Source organism: Zygotorulaspora mrakii, chromosome 2 (assembly GCF_013402915.1).
Source record: "Zygotorulaspora mrakii chromosome 2, complete sequence".
Classification (NCBI taxonomy): Eukaryota; Fungi; Ascomycota; class Saccharomycetes; order Saccharomycetales; family Saccharomycetaceae; genus Zygotorulaspora; species Zygotorulaspora mrakii.
In genome coordinates this window covers 1,042,204-1,059,790 of record NC_050720.1, presented here as the reverse complement: position 1 = coordinate 1,059,790, position 17,587 = coordinate 1,042,204, and the positions used below count along the sequence as shown (strand labels likewise).

The following is a 17,587-nucleotide window of genomic DNA, read 5'->3' as shown; positions in this document are numbered from 1 at the left end:
CTTCTATTGTCTTTCAATCAATCTCCCAAATGTTCTCCTACCTTATTGCCTTTGTATTTGGGGTATATCAATCATTCATTATATTCTTTTGTCGGGTAACCGCTATTTTCCTGATTATCTTGTTACGATAGGATAGGACTTGGAAGTTGATTAAATACTACGGACAAACAGATATACATGTACCGTTCTCAACACAAAGCGTATTACATGCGCAAGAATTTCAATTGTGGATACCTCCGGAGTGTTCCAGTATTATTCTTTTAAAGAGCTTTGAGCTGGGTAATTGCGCTTCTTTTGAATTCTGGCTAAGCCCTTTTAGAGTTGCAGTGAATAAGCGATAAGCCGTTGGCACCTACATAGACCGGACTTTCTGTCAGAATTACAATAAACTTGTTGATAACTTGTGATGGGTAACTTTGAAGGGAACTTCAATCATCAGCAGAGCCTTGACTCGCTGCTAGAGGAATCTCAACTTCATTTGGCACAGTATGATAATAACGAATTGCAGTTTCCGAACATGTGGGGACAACTGCAATCACAAGAACTGAATCGACCACTTCAGCATTCTAGCGAGCAGTCACAGGTCTACTCAAAAGATACCCCAGCACAACAGCACGAAAAACTATCATATATGAAGAACAAGGCAAACCATTTACCAGAAAGGAACGGCGAGAAACATAATCCAGTGAGTCAGGACACATTTAAAAAGTCCTCTTCCTTCTTGGATGATCAATTCTCATCAACAGTTTTGAATGATTCATTTGATATTACAAATAACGTTGGAAACAATTCTGAGAGTTTTTCTACAAGAGGCTCCATCACCAATTCTCAGAATTTTGGTGATGGAGATCATAGTCATAATTATCGCGAGGTCTCATTGGATCAGCCAGACATTATCTTGAAGCAAGAAGATCACAGAAATACGGGACCTGACTTTTTGTTTCAGCAAGGGGATGACGCTATGTTTAGTTTTGCCGATGAGCTAAGTTCTTCCGTGGGATCTAGTATTAACTCTGAATGGCTAGGATCAAGTTTATCGTCATCTTTTTCCTTTCAGCCGCAATCTTTGAATGGACCTTCCAGCTCCGCAAATGCAAATATATCATCACACCTTTCGCCGAACCTAAAATCGCCTGCATCGTCAGTAAGGGCTAGTAGTTATTTGTCTACGTCTTTGCGCAACGGCTATACACCAGGTACCCCAAAATCAAGACACGCCTCCTTAAGTAGTAACATAAATGGAGAGACTTTATACTCATCCAGTGTTCCAAGAAACCTATCACATTTATCCGCCGAAGAAAAATTACGACGTAAGAGGGATTTTCACAATGCAGTTGAAAGAAGAAGACGTGAACTTATAAAGCAAAAGATAAAAGAATTGGGAAAAATTGTGCCACCATCGTTGCTGAATTTTAATGTTAAGGGTAAACAAGTCAAGCCCAATAAGGGTATAATTTTGAATAGAACTGTCGAATATCTGGAATATTTACTGTATGTTCTCGAAGTGCAAGATAGAAAAAAAACTCAGCTAATGAGCAAGGTTGAAGAGCTGGAGAAGAAAAAACGCACGCAACAAATATCCACATCAGAGGACAGAAATATGCATGCACCTCCATCTCCAAAAGACGTCGAAATTCACAAACATCTTACGATGGAAAATAAGTATGAGGGTGTCGACACAGATGTCTCTCAGGGAAGAATTATCGATGGTAGGGCAAAGCCACAGCCTTTTTCTAATACAGATCGCTGGGATAGCGAAACTAGCATTTATAATTCCCTCACAAATGGGAATTTTGGTAGCAACAACGATAGTAATAACCATATTAATGAAGACCTACCCACTATGAATGATGATTTGAAGCAATTTCTCTCGGGAGATCTGATAGAAGCAGAGGATAATGCTAAGCTCCTTTTTAACAGTGGGCAATCCTCAGCAGACTATTTGCTGGAATTTGATACCTAGACTGGAGGATAACTCTCGCAACACTGGAATTGAAGATTTGTTGTGTCTTCCATAGAATTCTGCAATGTAACATTCGTAGGTCAACCCAAAATCTGCCAGCGGCGGAATACACCGTGCGATTAGCCTTAGTTGTACTTAAAGAAAGATACGGAAGAAAGAAAGAGATCTTTTTTTCTTTTAGTCTCATCTTCATCTGCGCAAGGAGCAAGCTCAAATCTGTCAGGAAACATCAACCACTTACTGAGCAGGGGGAGCTTAACCACAATCAAGCCCCACAAATAGAAAAACACATTTTAACCAGCTCTAGGCAATTTCTGTATTTAGTGTAATTTTTGAAAATTAGGTGAACACTGCGATAAGCATGAGCACTCGTTTTTGCATCTTTATCGCTGGATGCGTACACATTGTATGCAAGTCAAGCGACGCGTGAAAAGCGGAACTTTGCCTCCTACAAAGCTAAAAACTCTACATTTGTAACTCTAAATGATAAACTTGAAAGTCATTCAAACTCAAACGAGCACATTTATTGTGAGAGATGGCTATCTTGAACAGCCTGAGAATGAAGTTCAGATTTATTGGGCATTTCCTTAGGAGGAAGAATGCCAAAATGTTGCGAGTAGGTATCATATTGTTTATCTCCCTTTGCTTGGTATTTGCCGCGATGCATAAAGGAGGAGATTACATGCCAAATCTCCCATACTTCAGAATCAATGATAAGGAAGCTCCAGAGAGAGTTCCAGATTGGGGTTCCCTTTCGGATACGGTTGTCGAACCGGCAAGAGAGCTCATCTCTGAGGATGAAGATTTCGAGACTATCAATACTAGACTACGTGATGTTTTATCAGCAACAATGAAAAGAATTGAAGAATTCTCACCTAAAGAAAAGTTTGACAGGAAAAATGGTGCTGATTGTAAGATCGGTGACATTCACATCGATGATACCAAAAGTTTTGACAGATTAACCAAATCGGAGCTGCTGAAATGTATACAGCTTCCGGATACTGTTCAAGACGAGATGAAAAGTTTGCATAAGTCATTTCTGTCAGCATTGAAAGAGGAAATCATACCATCATATGGGCCTCAACTGTATAAAGGTAAGGGTATCGTTATGGTTGCAGGCGGAAAGTTTACTTTAATTGGTATGCCAGCAATAAAAGCTATTCGTGAAAATGGTGATGAGGATATTCCAATTGAAATCATGGTTCCTCCAGATAACACAGATGAATCCTATTTTTGTGAGCAGATTTTACCGGAGCTAGATCCATCTGGCAAATCACGTTGTGTCTACATGGAAAAGCTCTTTGACCCAAGTACATTTCAAAAAGTTAAAGGCTATCAGCTTAAACCTCTGGCACTCCTTGCCTCCAGCTTTGAAAATGCTCTCTTGCTTGATGCTGACAACTATGTAATAAATTCTATCTCCAACATTTTCAATACATCACCATTCAAGAAACATGGGTTAGTATTGTGGCCAGATTATTGGCGTAGACTCCATCATCCATCTTTGTATGACGTCACTGGCATAAAAGTTGAGACTGACAACCAGACAAGATATTCTTTTGATGATGTCTCTCCACCTGAGATCTATAAAAATGAGAACCCCAAAAATGCTCCATTTCACGATTTAGAAGGAACAATTCCTGATAGTAGTACTGAATCTGGACAATTGCTAGTCAATAAAAGTAAGCACCTGGAAACTATCATCTTGAGTCTCTATTATAACTATAATGGACCCTCTCACTATTATCCATTACTGGGACAAGGCTATGCCGGTGAAGGTGATAAAGACACTTTTGCTCTTGCTGCAAAGGCAGTACATTCCAACCAAAGCTACTATCAAGTGAAGTCCCCTGTGGGAGCAATGGGCTATTGGGCTCATAAGAAGGATGAAACATTGGTACTGGAGGGTGACGCTGCCCCTGAAAAGGAATTTCGTGGGGTCGCTATGCTTCAGCATGATCTTGAGTTTGATTACAAAACACACGAAGAAGTAAAGGAAGAAATTTCTACCAAATATACCCGAGCCCTGAATAAATATCGCGAACAAAAAGATACGGAGGGTACTGATGACGGCATAGCTTTGTCCATAGAATTCTGGAACATCCAAAAAAAGCTTGGCTACCATCTTGCGGACTTTAGATCTTACTTCAAAGATGTGCCAGTGACTTTCGTCCACTCCCATTTACCAAAATACAATCCCTGGGAATTTGGTAAAGAACAAGATTTAACCTTTGATGGTAGAAAAGTCATGAATCGTCATAAAGATGAACCCGGCTTTTCGCCAATTCATCACGGTCACTATAGAATGTATAATGATGATTTCGCTAAATTAACAAGCTATGACCTAGAGCTTGAAAACTGGAGCTGCTTCAAGAAGTTCATATGTGAAAGAGACAATGGGTTTGAAAGTTTCAGTTATTTAAAGCAGCAGGTTGAGTCCACCATAGATGGCCGGAAACAATATGACGATATGTGTGATTATATTAACGACAGAGTCGAAATGCTGCGAGAGTCTACTTGGTAACCATCATAAGAATTTACCATCCCCTCCGTATAGATTCTACACTTATATAGAGGTTCTACTATATGTACTGGTCGCATATCAAAGAACAGCGTAATCTTTTGTAAATATTACAATATCGTCAAAGAGAATCGGTGAAATGTCGTCAGAGAGCACCATCACGAAAAAAACGTTATAACTAAAAAGGTGCGAAGAAGGGTTATAGAATCTAAGACACAAACTAACGCACAGGTAGAAATAGCGTTAAAGCAACTGCTTGCTTTCAATGCTTAGGGGCACTAGTGATGATGGTCCTAAGTTGAGAGAGGAAAAGCAGTTTCAAGAATTCTATAGCGACTTAGAAAAAGACACGTTATTTCCAGTGCTTGTCCCAAAAGATGGTGGCTTCCAGGAAAATGGAATTGAAATTTCAGAAGCAGATCACATTCATCATGCGGATTCTTCTAATGGATCTTCCGAGCCGAAAATTCATATGAAGCAGATCATGTTTAATGGCACAGTTACCCTCGAGCCGATAAATTTACATGTCAAGAAGAAATCGTTCAAAAAAACTTCGATACCTATATCACAATTGGACTCCACTCAAAGGGTGCGCTCAAGCCGAGAAAGAGCTTCTGAGAAACGGAAAGGACCTCCAGGTAATTCGAAACGTAGCAAAGTGGATGGGCAATACATAACCAAGTTCTCTAAAGTGGGGCAACATGACGAAAGAAGCATACTGGACCCCACACTTCTAGTTGCAGTATCTAAAAACTTGAAAAATTTCCAAACAGAATATGATATGGATGAGCAGGATGACTTATACCTTCAATTTTTGAACGATAAATATTCTAAGAATAAACTGTCGCATGAAATATTCGAGTTGTTGATGAGTGTGCTGGAAAGAGAGTGGTGCCATCTGGAGAAACGAATTCCACCCAGAAAAATCACAACCAATACTTGTTCGTCCGACGATCATTTACATACAGGAAGACTTCATTACGAACTGTATGGATCTGACGATGGAACTGGTAAAACATCTGATCAAGCTTGTGCAGTTTGTGGAGGAACTGATAGTGATAGCTCAAACGCTATTGTCTTCTGCGATGGTTGCGATGTGGCTGTACATCAGGAATGCTATGGGATTGTATTTATTCCCGAAGGTCAATGGCTCTGTAGACGATGCCTCGTTTCCAAAAATCGCAGGGTTAACTGTCTTTTTTGTCCCAGTCACACCGGTGCATTCAAACAAACCGACACAGGATCATGGGCTCATATAGTTTGTGGCCTTTGGATACCTGAGCTCTATTTCGCAAACGTTCACTATATGGAGCCTATAGAAGGTGTCGAAAACATAAGCAGATCTAGGTGGAAGTTGGTTTGCAGCATTTGTAAACAAAGGATGGGAGCTTGCATTCAATGCGCCCATAAAAATTGCTTTACAGCATTTCATGTCACATGTGCCAAAAGAGCTGGACTCTATCTGGATTATGGCGGCTCTTCTATTGCTGAGGTAGCTTCCAATCAAATTCATTCTTCTCATTTACCAACAGCTTATTGTGACAAGCATGCACCTGCTAACTGGGCGAGAGCGACGGAAGGTATTCTTAAAACAAGAAGGTACTTTACAGAGTACAATGATATTAATGCGGAATCTAATTTGCGTGAAAGGAAAGGTGGGTCACAGTATACTCAAAAAAAAAATATATGGAAAACAAATCGAGGCACTCCTATTGCTCCGCATATCTTTGCAGAAATGCTACAGCGTATACTTGTGCTGCTTAAAATTCCAAATGTACAAATTCTATCATACAATCTTTGCAAATACTGGTCAATGAAAAGAGAGATGAAAAGAGGTGCCTCGTTGGTTCGGAAGTTCGATCCCAGCTCTTATAATATTCTAGATGAACATCAACTACTGGAAAGGCTAAAAGTCACAGACATCCTGCTTCCAGACTTATTCAAATTGCAAAAATTGACCGATCTGGTAAGAAGACGGACTCTCGCAAGCAATGGCATTTCTGTTGCTGATCACAACATTCAGGCCTTGATCCGTTACCCAGATGAATACGTTACGAAGCATATAGTTGTCGACAAATTTATTTCATCTGAACCTTTTCAGGTTTTGAAGAACACTCTAGTAAATGAAGAGTTTCGAATGAAACTTCTGAAATGGGAATCGTGTACCTTGGAGGATGTTACTTCATTCAAGGAGGAGATTTTTAAACTGCTGGCAGATCTTGAATCATCATCAACACTCAGTCGAGCAGCATTGGGCAGTGTTAGGAAACTGAATAGCGTATTAATTGAACTTTTGAAACATGCTAATTTTACCAATGCCAAGAAGTTTCTAATACAAGATTTTGCATTTAGTGAAACTCAACCAGAACTTATTGAACCCAGGAAATGGAAGGGCCCCTATCTTAAGGAGGAAGAAGGGCTTAGTGATGTTGATGAACTAAGTGCACAAGACCAAAGAAAGTTAAGACAAATACTGATCGAAAAGACCGATACGAAATAGTGTTGCATTTGTATTTTTTATAGTAGTAATTTTTCATTGCCCGTTTTGCGTGAGTAGAGATTCTAGACAAGCGAGTATTGAAAATGACCAAGGCATAAGATACCTAACTGTTCGACTAAAAAAAAGTGGATGAACGATGGGGCTAATCAAAAAGGTAACCTCCTGGTCTTATGAGGGCCTTATCGACTACCTTTCAGTTAATCCAACTAGAGACGAGGTTACACACTATAAAGTTGATCCTGAAAATGACAATGACGAGTCTATTATGAGATTGCACACAGCTAAGGATTTTGGAAATATAACGTGTTTGGACTACTCTTACCTTGATGTGGGTCTAATTGCAGTAGGAGAGAAGAATGGCTTTGTTAGATTATTCAATATTATTACCAAGGACGACCCAGAGATTGACACCATCGATATGAAAACTCGAGCCAAACAACAGAGGTGTGTCAATACATTGGGTATCAATTCAAATGGTCTAGTTGCTATGGGACTAGACAGGAATAAAACAGACGCCTCTCTGCAAATTTGGGACATAAATTATCAAAGTACGGATTCTTCCGCAGTAAATTCCACCTTTTCATACTGTGTGAACGAAAATATTGTATCCTCAAAATTTTTCAGTGATACAGGGCTAATTATCGCAAGCACTAAATTTTTAAAAGAGATAGATCTCCGCTCTCCTCAGGCTGCGTACCAGCATCCTTCAAGACTTTCATATGATGTAAAGATCAATCCATTCAATGACTTGCAATTTAGCAGTTATGGCGATGATGGTACGCTAGCTATATGGGATAGAAGAAAACTAGCAGCATCTTCTTATTCGGGAGATGTCATCACTTCTGCACCATTATTGAGCTTCGAGAAACTGGTAGGAATGGGAGCAGCTTCAAAAAAGTACATGAACTCGTGCTTTCGTTGGTCAACTACACGTAATAAGGAGTTTGCTACTTTACATAGAGGAGATACCATAAAACGGTGGTGGATAGGTTCGTGTGGTGAAGAGGGTCTGGAGGAAAATGAAACGGAGGAACTCTTTGTTTCAAAAGTTCACGACATTAACACGACATTTGACAAAGTAGTGACTTTTGATTATATCCCCCAAAATGATAACAAAATGAGTCTACTATGTATGAGACAGTCTGGAACGGTGTATCGCATGCCAGTCCACCAAAGTTACTCAACTGTTGCCTTCAATAATTATAATTCCTTGATGTTTTCAAATTTTGAAGTACCCTATATAGACGAGATACGAATGACGGCTCAAAAACAAAATTCAAACTTTCAAAACAAAGCATTAAGAAACTTGTCATTTGAAGATTTGGACATCAGCGATGATTACTCTCCCTCGTTAGAAGATGAACAGAAAGTTATTGAGAACAAAGAATATCTTGATAGTAGTATCAGCGAAAACAAGGAATACTCAGGAACAGAAGACAATTTCAATCTACTCTGGAAGCCTGAAAAGCTGTTACAGTCTGACATAAGAGTAATAATGAAGTCAAGAGCGGTATTGGGATATGGACTGGATCCTGCCAACACAGTAGCAATGATCGATAGTTCAAAAACTTTACAAAATAATGCCTACATCCGGAACACGTGGAGATGGCTTGCTATTGCCAAAAGCTCTGTTGATGATGGAACAATGGTTTCTGGTGACTTAGATCTCGGTTACGAAGGTGTCTTGGGCATATGGAGCGGTCTAAGTGGCATCTCTAATCAGAATAGATTCCGCGAAGAAAACATATTGCCCAACGAGCAATTAGACAAGGAGATGGAAAAGATAATCAAACTTCGTAAAAGACAAAAAAGCCATCAGAAGAGCAGAGGAACGACGACAAATTTTTCAAATTCTCCAAAATCCATACAAAGAAGACTGTGCCTTATCTTATCTGGATGGGACCTTTCACCAACAGACCTTGAGGAAAAGTATAAAACCATCATACAAACAGGCAGCTACGAGAAAGCAGCTGCATGGGCTGTATTTTTTGGAGATATTCCAAAAGCCGTCGAGATCTTGGGATCAGCAAAAAAGGAAAGACTAAGATTGATCGCTACAGCAATAGCAGGGTATATGGCATATAAAGATACTACGGAAAACAATTCTTGGAGGGATCAATGCCGTAAGATGTCTTCTGAATTGGACGATCCTTACCTGAGGGTGATATTTGCATTTATTGCTGACGGTGACTGGTGGGATATACTTTATGAGCCCGCCATCTCGCTGAGAGAACGTTTAGGCGTAGCTCTGCGATTTCTCAATGATTTCGATTTAACAAAATTTTTGGAAAGAACATCTTCGACAGTTATCAAAAATGGTGAATTGGAAGGTTTAATACTCACAGGGATTACGCCAAGTGGTATTGATTTATTGCAATCTTATGTAAACAAGACTAGCGACGTTCAAAGTGCCGCAATGATATCAATTTTTGGTTGTCCAAGGTACTTTCATGACAGACGAGTGGACGAATGGGTTCAAACTTATCGCACTATGTTAAACTCATGGAACCTATTTACGATGCGAGCTAAATTCGATTGCGCTCGTACAAAACTTTCAAGAACCAGCAGTTGTCAAATACGGGCAGACATTAAACCTCGTCAAGCTTACATGCAGTGTATTAACTGTAAAAAAAATATTAATGAGCCTACAAGCAATCTCTCCTCTACTTCCGCAATGATTCCTGATTCCTTAAATAATCCGGAGTCAATGAACCATAGGGCTATGAACTCGTTCGCAAAGCCCAAAAAATATGGAATGACTAACACACCCTCGTCATTGAATGTTCAACGCAAGAAGTATTCCTGTCCACATTGTGGAACTCCTTTTCCACGTTGTGTAATCTGTCTGTTACCTTTGGGCACATCTAATTTGCCCTTTGTCATAAAGGGAGTGCAGCCAGATCCGATTCGTGATGGGCAGAGTTTGCATGAGGACAATGTCACAGAAACAAATGACAGCAACTCACAACGTAACTCCATCACTTACGAGCAGAATGATGAGGACTCTATAAAAAATAAAAAGCTAAAAATGAACGAATGGTTCAGCTTCTGTTTACGTTGCAACCATGGCATGCATGCAGGACATGCTGAAGAATGGTTCGAAAAGCATGATACATGTCCTGCCCCAGGATGCTTTTGTAAATGTAACAAGTAGGTATATGTAATAAAACTGAAATTTAAGACACAAATGATTCATTTCGAGTATACCAGCGCGTTAAATAGCATTCGTTCTCAATGATATGAAACGCGAAGCCGAATGCGTTTGAGGCTAGGTTGATCCATAAAGTTTGCCCTACCAGAATCAACTCACTATTATAATTCGTTAGATCGGAAAGTAGTGGAACAACTACCAATTGTGGAGTTTTTTATTTCCTGGCTTGTCTTCAAGCTAGAATAGCTTTCATTTGCCCTCAACAAGAAGGACAGAGTAATTTGTTCCCGACCCCCTCCTCGAGTTTGACGCAATTGATCGAAGAGCAAGTGACCACAACTTCTAGTAGTCTTCAAAAACAATAATAATTCAGAAGAGTCTTCACCAAAATGTTTACACAAGTTGAGCATGAGATTCACAAGAAAATTGAAAGAGAGCGCAACATTATCCAAGGAGCCTCGAATTTAAAAAAAAGAACTAGCAATAACATGGTGATACAAAAATGTAACACGAATATCAGAGAAGCCCGCCAAAATATCCAGTATTTGGAGGAAACCCTGGAAAAACTGCAACTGAGCAGCGAGCGAGAGCTGCAAACTGGCAGTAATGACGTCAATAAAAAGGAGTCTTATGGGGTAAACGGCTCTGGTCAAGTATCCACCTTAAGAAGCAGCGAGCATGTCTTTTCACGATTGGATTTGGTTAAATATGACTGCCCCTCATTATCACAAAGAATTCAATATCTTCTGCAGCAGCTTGAGTTCAAGTTGCAAGTCGAAAGGCAGTACCAAGAGGCCAATGCCAAATTAACAAAACTATACCAAATTGACGGTGACCGACAGAGTAGTTCAGCTGCCGAAGGTGGTGCCTTGGAATCGAAGACTCGTATCCAACTGTTAACAAAAGCACTCAAAAAATATCAGGCTATTAATGTCGATTTGGACCAATATAAACCGCATAATGATGACATAATGGCCACACAGCCGAAGTTTCGAAGAAAACAGTTGACAGGAGAACTGAGTATTGGGATTACGGCCATCAGAGATGTTGATCATATTCAATCGCCGATGTTCTCGAGAACGCCAGAGAGTTACATAACTATCAAGATTGATGACACTGTTAAGGCCAGGACGAGGCCTTCTAGAAATGATAGATGGCATGAGGAATTTCAAATTCAGGTTGGCAAAGGGAATGAAGTCGAAATTACGGTGTACGATAAAGTCAATGATATAATGACACCTGTCGCTGTTATGTGGCTATTGCTATCAGATATTGCAGAGGAGATTCGTAAGAAAAAAGTTGGTAAAACAAGTGGTCAGCAAGGTTGGGTGGACGCATCAAAAGTTAGAAGCTCCCATTACGTTGAACCAAATACTTCAGTGATTGCTGCCCCCACCATGGAAGATAAAGCTTCCCCATATCCAAATTCAGCCGGAGGGAGTAGTGACGATAACAGCTCTTCAACAGACTACTCTAATTCAGTAACAACAAATTCATGGTTTGTGTTAGAACCCGCAGGCCAGATACTCCTAACTCTTGGCTTTCATAAATCTTCCCAGCCACAAAAAAAATCATTAGTGGGAGGATTGCATCGTCACGGTGCCATTATCAACAGACAGGAAGAGATTTATGAACAACATGGTCACCATTTTGTACAAAAATCGTTTTACAACATTATGTGCTGTGCTTATTGCGGTGAATTTTTGAGGTATACAGGCTTTCAATGCCAAGATTGTAAATTTCTTTGTCACAAGAAATGCTATGAGAAGGTTGTCACAAAGTGTATTGCCAAGACAACTACCGATATGGGACCCGATGAGGCTAAGCTAAATCATCGTATCCCTCACAGATTCGAGCCTTATTCAAATAGAGGAACTAAATGGTGTTGTCACTGTGGTTATATATTGCCATGGGGTAAAAACAAAGTGTGGAAGTGTTCTGAATGTTCCATTATGTGTCATAAAGAATGTGCCCATTTGGTTCCAGATTTCTGTGGTATGTCTATGGAAATGGCTAATAAGATTTTAAGAACTATTGAGGATACCAAAAAAATTCAAGAGAAGAAGAAAAGACTACCTCCAATCTCATCGGTGGACTCTTCTGCCACGACTGCTGTTTCGAAAGTTAATCCATCAGTGCCATCGCTAACTAATACTACGTTAGGTGACCCCTCGCTGCATGTGCAACAAGCAACCGCTAAACGAGGCAGTTTTTACGAACCTTCTGATAATATAGACAGTAGTCCTTATTATGACGGAGACACTACTCGACCCAATACTCAAGCAGATTCACATGAAAAGCTGCACAAATATATCAATGAAAATGAGACCTACCTGAATTTCACTGAGAGCGCTCAGAAAAATGTGCAGTCTTTGGAATCTGCCGAAATTGGAACACTGGATCCTCTTGCACCAGGCATTTCTCAGGCAGCGGAAGAACAGATTGCCTCCAAACGCAATAGTGTTTTATATACAAGACAAGACTTGGAAAATTGGAAACTTCATGAAAAAGCCTTACATGAACAATCACGGAGACGTGAAAGTAAAGACCAAAATAATTTAGAAATTAACAGACCTGAAACATTCCTGACAAAAGAAGAAATTGAACCGGTTATTCAAAATCCAGCGTCCCTTGATGTAGCACAAAGTCTCGAAGGCACGCAAGATTTTGAAAAAAGCCATATTAATCCCTTCCGTGATATGAATACTGAAACTTTTCAATTGGAGCAGCAAAACCAAATGGTGAGCGAAGCAGTGTCCGATGGTACGTTGCTAACACAAACAGCGACGACAGTCTCTAAGGAAAGTATTCAGATATCCCCCCGCAAATCTCAAGGAGCAGGTAAGCATAGGAAAAAATCGCCCAAGCGCCGTAAAGTGTCATTGGATGATTTCATATTATTGAAGGTTTTGGGTAAGGGTAATTTCGGTAAGGTTCTTCTCTCGAAATCAAAAAATACAGGGCATTTGTGTGCAATAAAGGTTTTGAAAAAAGATCATATAATCCAGAATCATGATATTGAAAGTGCTAGAGCGGAAAAAAAAGTATTTTTATTGGCGACGGATGCCAAGCACCCATTCCTGACGAATTTGTACTGCTCATTCCAAACAGAAAATAGAATTTATTTTGCGATGGAGTTCATAGGGGGTGGCGATTTGATGTGGCATGTTCAGAACCAAAGACTATCCGTGAGACGAGCCAAATTTTATGCAGCTGAAGTATTATTGGCTCTTAAATATTTCCATAGTAACGGTGTCATTTACCGTGACTTGAAATTGGAAAATATTTTATTGACACCACAGGGTCATATAAAGATAGCTGATTATGGTCTGTGCAAAGACGAAATGTGGTATGGCAGTACAACTTCTACTTTTTGTGGGACACCAGAATTTATGGCACCAGAGATTTTGAAGGACCAAGCTTATACGAAGGCAGTGGATTGGTGGGCATTCGGTGTATTATTGTATCAAATGCTCCTTTGTCAATCACCATTTTCAGGAGACGATGAAGACGAAGTTTTCAATGCCATTCTTACAGATGAACCACTATATCCAATAGATATGGCAGGTGACATTGTACAAATATTCCAAGGTCTTTTGACAAAAGATCCAGAAAAACGTTTGGGAGCCGGTCCTCAAGACGCGTTGGATGTCATGAAAGAGCCGTTTTTCCGCAGCATCAATTTCGATGACCTACTGAACTTACGTATTCAACCGCCTTATATTCCGGATATTAAGTCTCCGGAAGACACATCATATTTCGAGCAAGAGTTCACTGTCGCCGCACCGACCCTGACTCCTCTGTCTTCAGTGCTCGAAACAAGCCAGCAGGAGGAATTTAGGGGATTTTCTTTTATGCCAGCCGATCTGGAATTGTAGGATGCAGATGCATCTTAAGTTTCCTTTCCACTTTAATACCTTAGGTTTGAAGTGAGATAATCAAAAATACAGTAAGTTACATAGGTTAAGAACGCCAATGAACATTGATATTGTAACAAGATATTAGCAGCTCAGTAAGTAAGCCTTTAAAAAAGCTAGAATTCTAATAGTTATTTCTCAGTAAATTTATATCTATCAAGTCAGGTGATGATGTTTACCTGAAATATAAACGAAGATGGTAAATGATACATCTTGAGGTATGCGAAATTTCAGAAAGCAGACACATGAATCAGTACGAGAGTGCATTCCTCAGCTCATTGATTATTATCATCATTAAGTAGCTGTAGTGTGATCGAGCAGACTAGAATGTTCAGCAGCAGGCGTTTGAAGAAGGCATTCAAGAATGACCGTAGTAAGTCAGAGAACGAACGAACCAATCCGGAGAATGAACCTATTCGAAATGGTTTATCACCCCCTGTCAAGTCCCCCAAGAAATTCTCCCTTAAAGTTCCAGAACTTGGAGTGAAAGGTCAGTATTCCAAACTTTTTTCCGTGAGTGAGGTAAGTCGTTATGGGATGAACGGAAAGGTGACAACCTCGGCCTTCAATTTTACTCAAAGTCTTTTAGCTTTGGCCACAGACACAGGTGAAATTCACGTTTATGGCCAGCAGCAAGTAGAGGTTGTATTTACTTTGGAGGGAAAGAGTCATATAAAATTTCTGAAATTTGTCAAGGGTATATACTTGGTTGCCATTGATAGTAGAGATGTCATTATGGTTTTCTCACTCTTCTCTAAACGCATGCTGACATCCGTGTTCAGTCCAGGCAAGATTGCTTGTGTAGAAACGGATCCCTCGTTGGATTGGCTCATGATTGGTCTTCAAAGCGGAATTATCTTATTTTATGATGTTGATAGAAATGTCATATCCAATTTCAAGATTGAAAATCTACAAAAGACTCGTTTTTTCCCGAAGGACCGAATATCTGCAGTAATATCAATGCAATGGAATCCTAGGGATATTGGTACTGTTCTCATATCATATGATCAAGTCACCGTTACTTATTCTCTTGTCGAAGCTGATATAAAGCAGCACTTCATCTATGAACTGCTACCTGGGGCTCCTGGAGGAGATTTCTTAGACAAGCAAGGAAAATTGAGAAGGCCAGGAGTAAAACAGTCTCTTTATCATCCGAATTCTCTGCATATTTTAACTGTTCACGAGGATAACTCATTGGTATTCTGGGATGCCAACAGTGGTCAGCTAATTCAAGCTAGAACACTGTTCGAAACAGATGTCCATATATCTCAAGAAGGGTTCCAAAAACCACTTATCACGGCCCCACCTCGGATTACTCAAGTTGCATGGATTTGTCAGAAAAATCCTGAGTACACGTCTTTGGTGGTGTCGACGCAAAGTAAAGAAGTGGGTCAATCATTGACGCTCATTGAACTAGGTGGTACCCCACTTTATTCTATCACCTCCTATGAAAACATGAGCAAATATTACGCCAACACTCGATCACAGAGGATTGTTCCTCTGTCGAATAGCGCACCTATAATTGAATTTCTACCATTACCTAGCCAATCTCCATATTTTTCTGGTTGTCACGATCCTAAAGTCATTCTCGTTTTGTTGTCAGATGGTCAAATAGAAACCCTGCTGTATCCCTCATCTCATTTTAGCTATAAAGCATCTCTATTTTCTCAAAGTTTAGCATGGGTAAGACCTACTGCAACCAGGTCTCTAGCAGTCAGTGTGCCCAAAAAGCTATGGCTAGGTATGATGTCTGCAGCGAAGTCTAGCGACAATATTCTGAAGGGTGGTGAGCCTTTAAAGAAAAATGTGACGAAAAGCGATGCTTGTTCTGCATTGGCTACAGGGCATAAAGATGGCTCTGTACGAATATGGGACGCATCCAGAGGTGAAATTAGTGGCGGCTCGGTGTTTGAGGTTAATTTGTCTAGAATATTGAATATGACTTCAAAAGCAATCGACAATATATCATTTTCTACACAAACTCTGGAACTAGCAGTATCTATCGAGTCGGGAGACGTTGTTTTGTTCAAATTCGATGTCAACCAATTTTATAATCCAAATCCACAGAAGAGTGAGCGTGAGCTGGAAATGAATTTCAGAAGATTTTCAATAAATAGCTCAAAGGAATTATTGGTCGATATTAGAGATAGATCGCCTGAAAACATTAGACAGGGATTCATGCCTATAACTGCTGTTCATGCGAATAAGGGTAAAGTAACTTCACTTACAAACAGCAATGTGGGATTTGTAGGAATTGGTTATCAGGATGGAACACTATTAATTCTTGATAGAAGAGGCCCTGCAGTTATATACATGCAGGCCGTTGACAAGCTTCCGAACGTTCACAGCCAATATATCACAGCAATCGAATTTGTTATCATGGAATATGCCGATGATGGTTATTCCAGTATCCTAATGTTGTGTGGTTCCGACACAGGTGAGGTCCTAGTCTACAAGATCATTCCAGAAAATGGGGGTAGATTTGCAGCACATTTTGTAGAATCTCGCAAAACAAATGACGAGGGACCAATTACGATGATAGATTCATTTTCGAAATCTCAAAACGAAAGCTGTTCAGCAAACATTTCACAAATGCGTAATTTGAGTAGTGGGTTAGCCATACCAGGGTACGTAATTGTTTCAGGCAAGAAGGATATACGCGTATGGAAAATAGGGAAGTCATTCGAAAGTCACAAGTCTTTCAAATATCCTGTAGCTGCCAGTGGATTAGCTTTTATTCCATTCGTTAACAATGGTGAGGTAAAGGTGGTCACTGTCGTGATAGTCCTTCTTCTTGGCGGTGATATTAAAGTGCTGTCTATTCCAGACGCCGGCGAAATATCATCCATGGTTTCAACCGTCCCCATACAGGCGCGATTTATCCGTGATAGCTCCGTTCTCAAAAATGGTGATATTCTGATAAGAACAAATGAATTTCAGGCTTCTCTACTCTCTACAGTGAATGAGCAAGCTACAGGTATCAGCGGTAACTCGACTTTGGAAGAAAAAGCCAAAACAGACTCTCTGTACATACCTGGTAAGAAAATCGCCTATAGGCCGCAAGTTAATTCTTTACAATGGGCTAGAGGCACAATTAACTGTACTACAGATCAGCTGGATACTCTTCTGGGAGGCGAGCATAGACCTCCACGTAAGTACGAGGAAAGCGAAATGGCAACGCAGACCATTTCAGTGAAGCCAAATGAGCCGGATGATGAGTCAAGGGAACATTCATACAGGCGCCCAACAAGAAGTGGTACCAGATCAAGTCGCTATGGCGTATTCAGGAGTGTCTCCCGTGCTGTGGAGTCTCGTTATGATTCCTTAGAGGGAACATTCAATGATTACGCCACTGCCGTCGGCGAAAGTGTAAACGAACTGGTCGAAGAAACCACAAAAGATATGGCTAAAGGTGCCTTTGGATTGTGATTCCAAATCCTATTTTTATACCCTTTATATGTTCTTCTGCATCCCGCTGGCATCTCTTACTTTTATGTATTTTCACCGAAATATCAATTTCGTTCTTTGATGTAAT

General features: G+C 40.1%; 6 protein-coding genes across 6 annotated transcripts; all 6 read left to right on the top strand.

Annotated features, from left to right (window-relative positions):
• Positions 1 to 406: 406 nt before the first annotated feature.
• RTG3 (Rtg3p) lies at positions 407 to 1,963 on the top strand (the record flags this gene model as incomplete). The annotated part of the gene is made up of 1 exon (XM_037287332.1): positions 407 to 1,963. The coding sequence occupies one exon, from the start codon at positions 407 to 409 to the stop codon at positions 1,961 to 1,963; it is 1,557 nt and encodes a 518-aa protein (XP_037143227.1).
• A 535-nt stretch (positions 1,964 to 2,498) lies between these two features.
• On the top strand, positions 2,499 to 4,487 carry HG535_0B05400 (alpha-mannosyltransferase; the record flags this gene model as incomplete). The annotated part of the gene is made up of 1 exon (XM_037287331.1): positions 2,499 to 4,487. The coding sequence occupies one exon, from the start codon at positions 2,499 to 2,501 to the stop codon at positions 4,485 to 4,487; it is 1,989 nt and encodes a 662-aa protein (XP_037143226.1).
• A 262-nt stretch (positions 4,488 to 4,749) lies between these two features.
• NTO1 (Nto1p) lies at positions 4,750 to 6,984 on the top strand (the record flags this gene model as incomplete). The annotated part of the gene is made up of 1 exon (XM_037287330.1): positions 4,750 to 6,984. The coding sequence occupies one exon, from the start codon at positions 4,750 to 4,752 to the stop codon at positions 6,982 to 6,984; it is 2,235 nt and encodes a 744-aa protein (XP_037143225.1).
• A 136-nt stretch (positions 6,985 to 7,120) lies between these two features.
• On the top strand, positions 7,121 to 10,138 carry SEA4 (Sea4p; the record flags this gene model as incomplete). The annotated part of the gene is made up of 1 exon (XM_037287329.1): positions 7,121 to 10,138. One exon carries the CDS (start codon positions 7,121 to 7,123, stop codon positions 10,136 to 10,138), a length of 3,018 nt encoding a protein of 1,005 aa, XP_037143224.1.
• A 386-nt stretch (positions 10,139 to 10,524) lies between these two features.
• Positions 10,525 to 14,013, top strand: PKC1 (protein kinase C; the record flags this gene model as incomplete). Its single annotated transcript, XM_037287328.1, has 1 exon — positions 10,525 to 14,013. The coding sequence occupies one exon, from the start codon at positions 10,525 to 10,527 to the stop codon at positions 14,011 to 14,013; it is 3,489 nt and encodes a 1,162-aa protein (XP_037143223.1).
• Positions 14,014 to 14,379: 366 nt separating this feature from the next.
• HG535_0B05360 (uncharacterized protein) lies at positions 14,380 to 17,481 on the top strand (the record flags this gene model as incomplete). Its single annotated transcript, XM_037287327.1, has 1 exon — positions 14,380 to 17,481. One exon carries the CDS (start codon positions 14,380 to 14,382, stop codon positions 17,479 to 17,481), a length of 3,102 nt encoding a protein of 1,033 aa, XP_037143222.1.
• Positions 17,482 to 17,587: the final 106 nt, after the last annotated feature.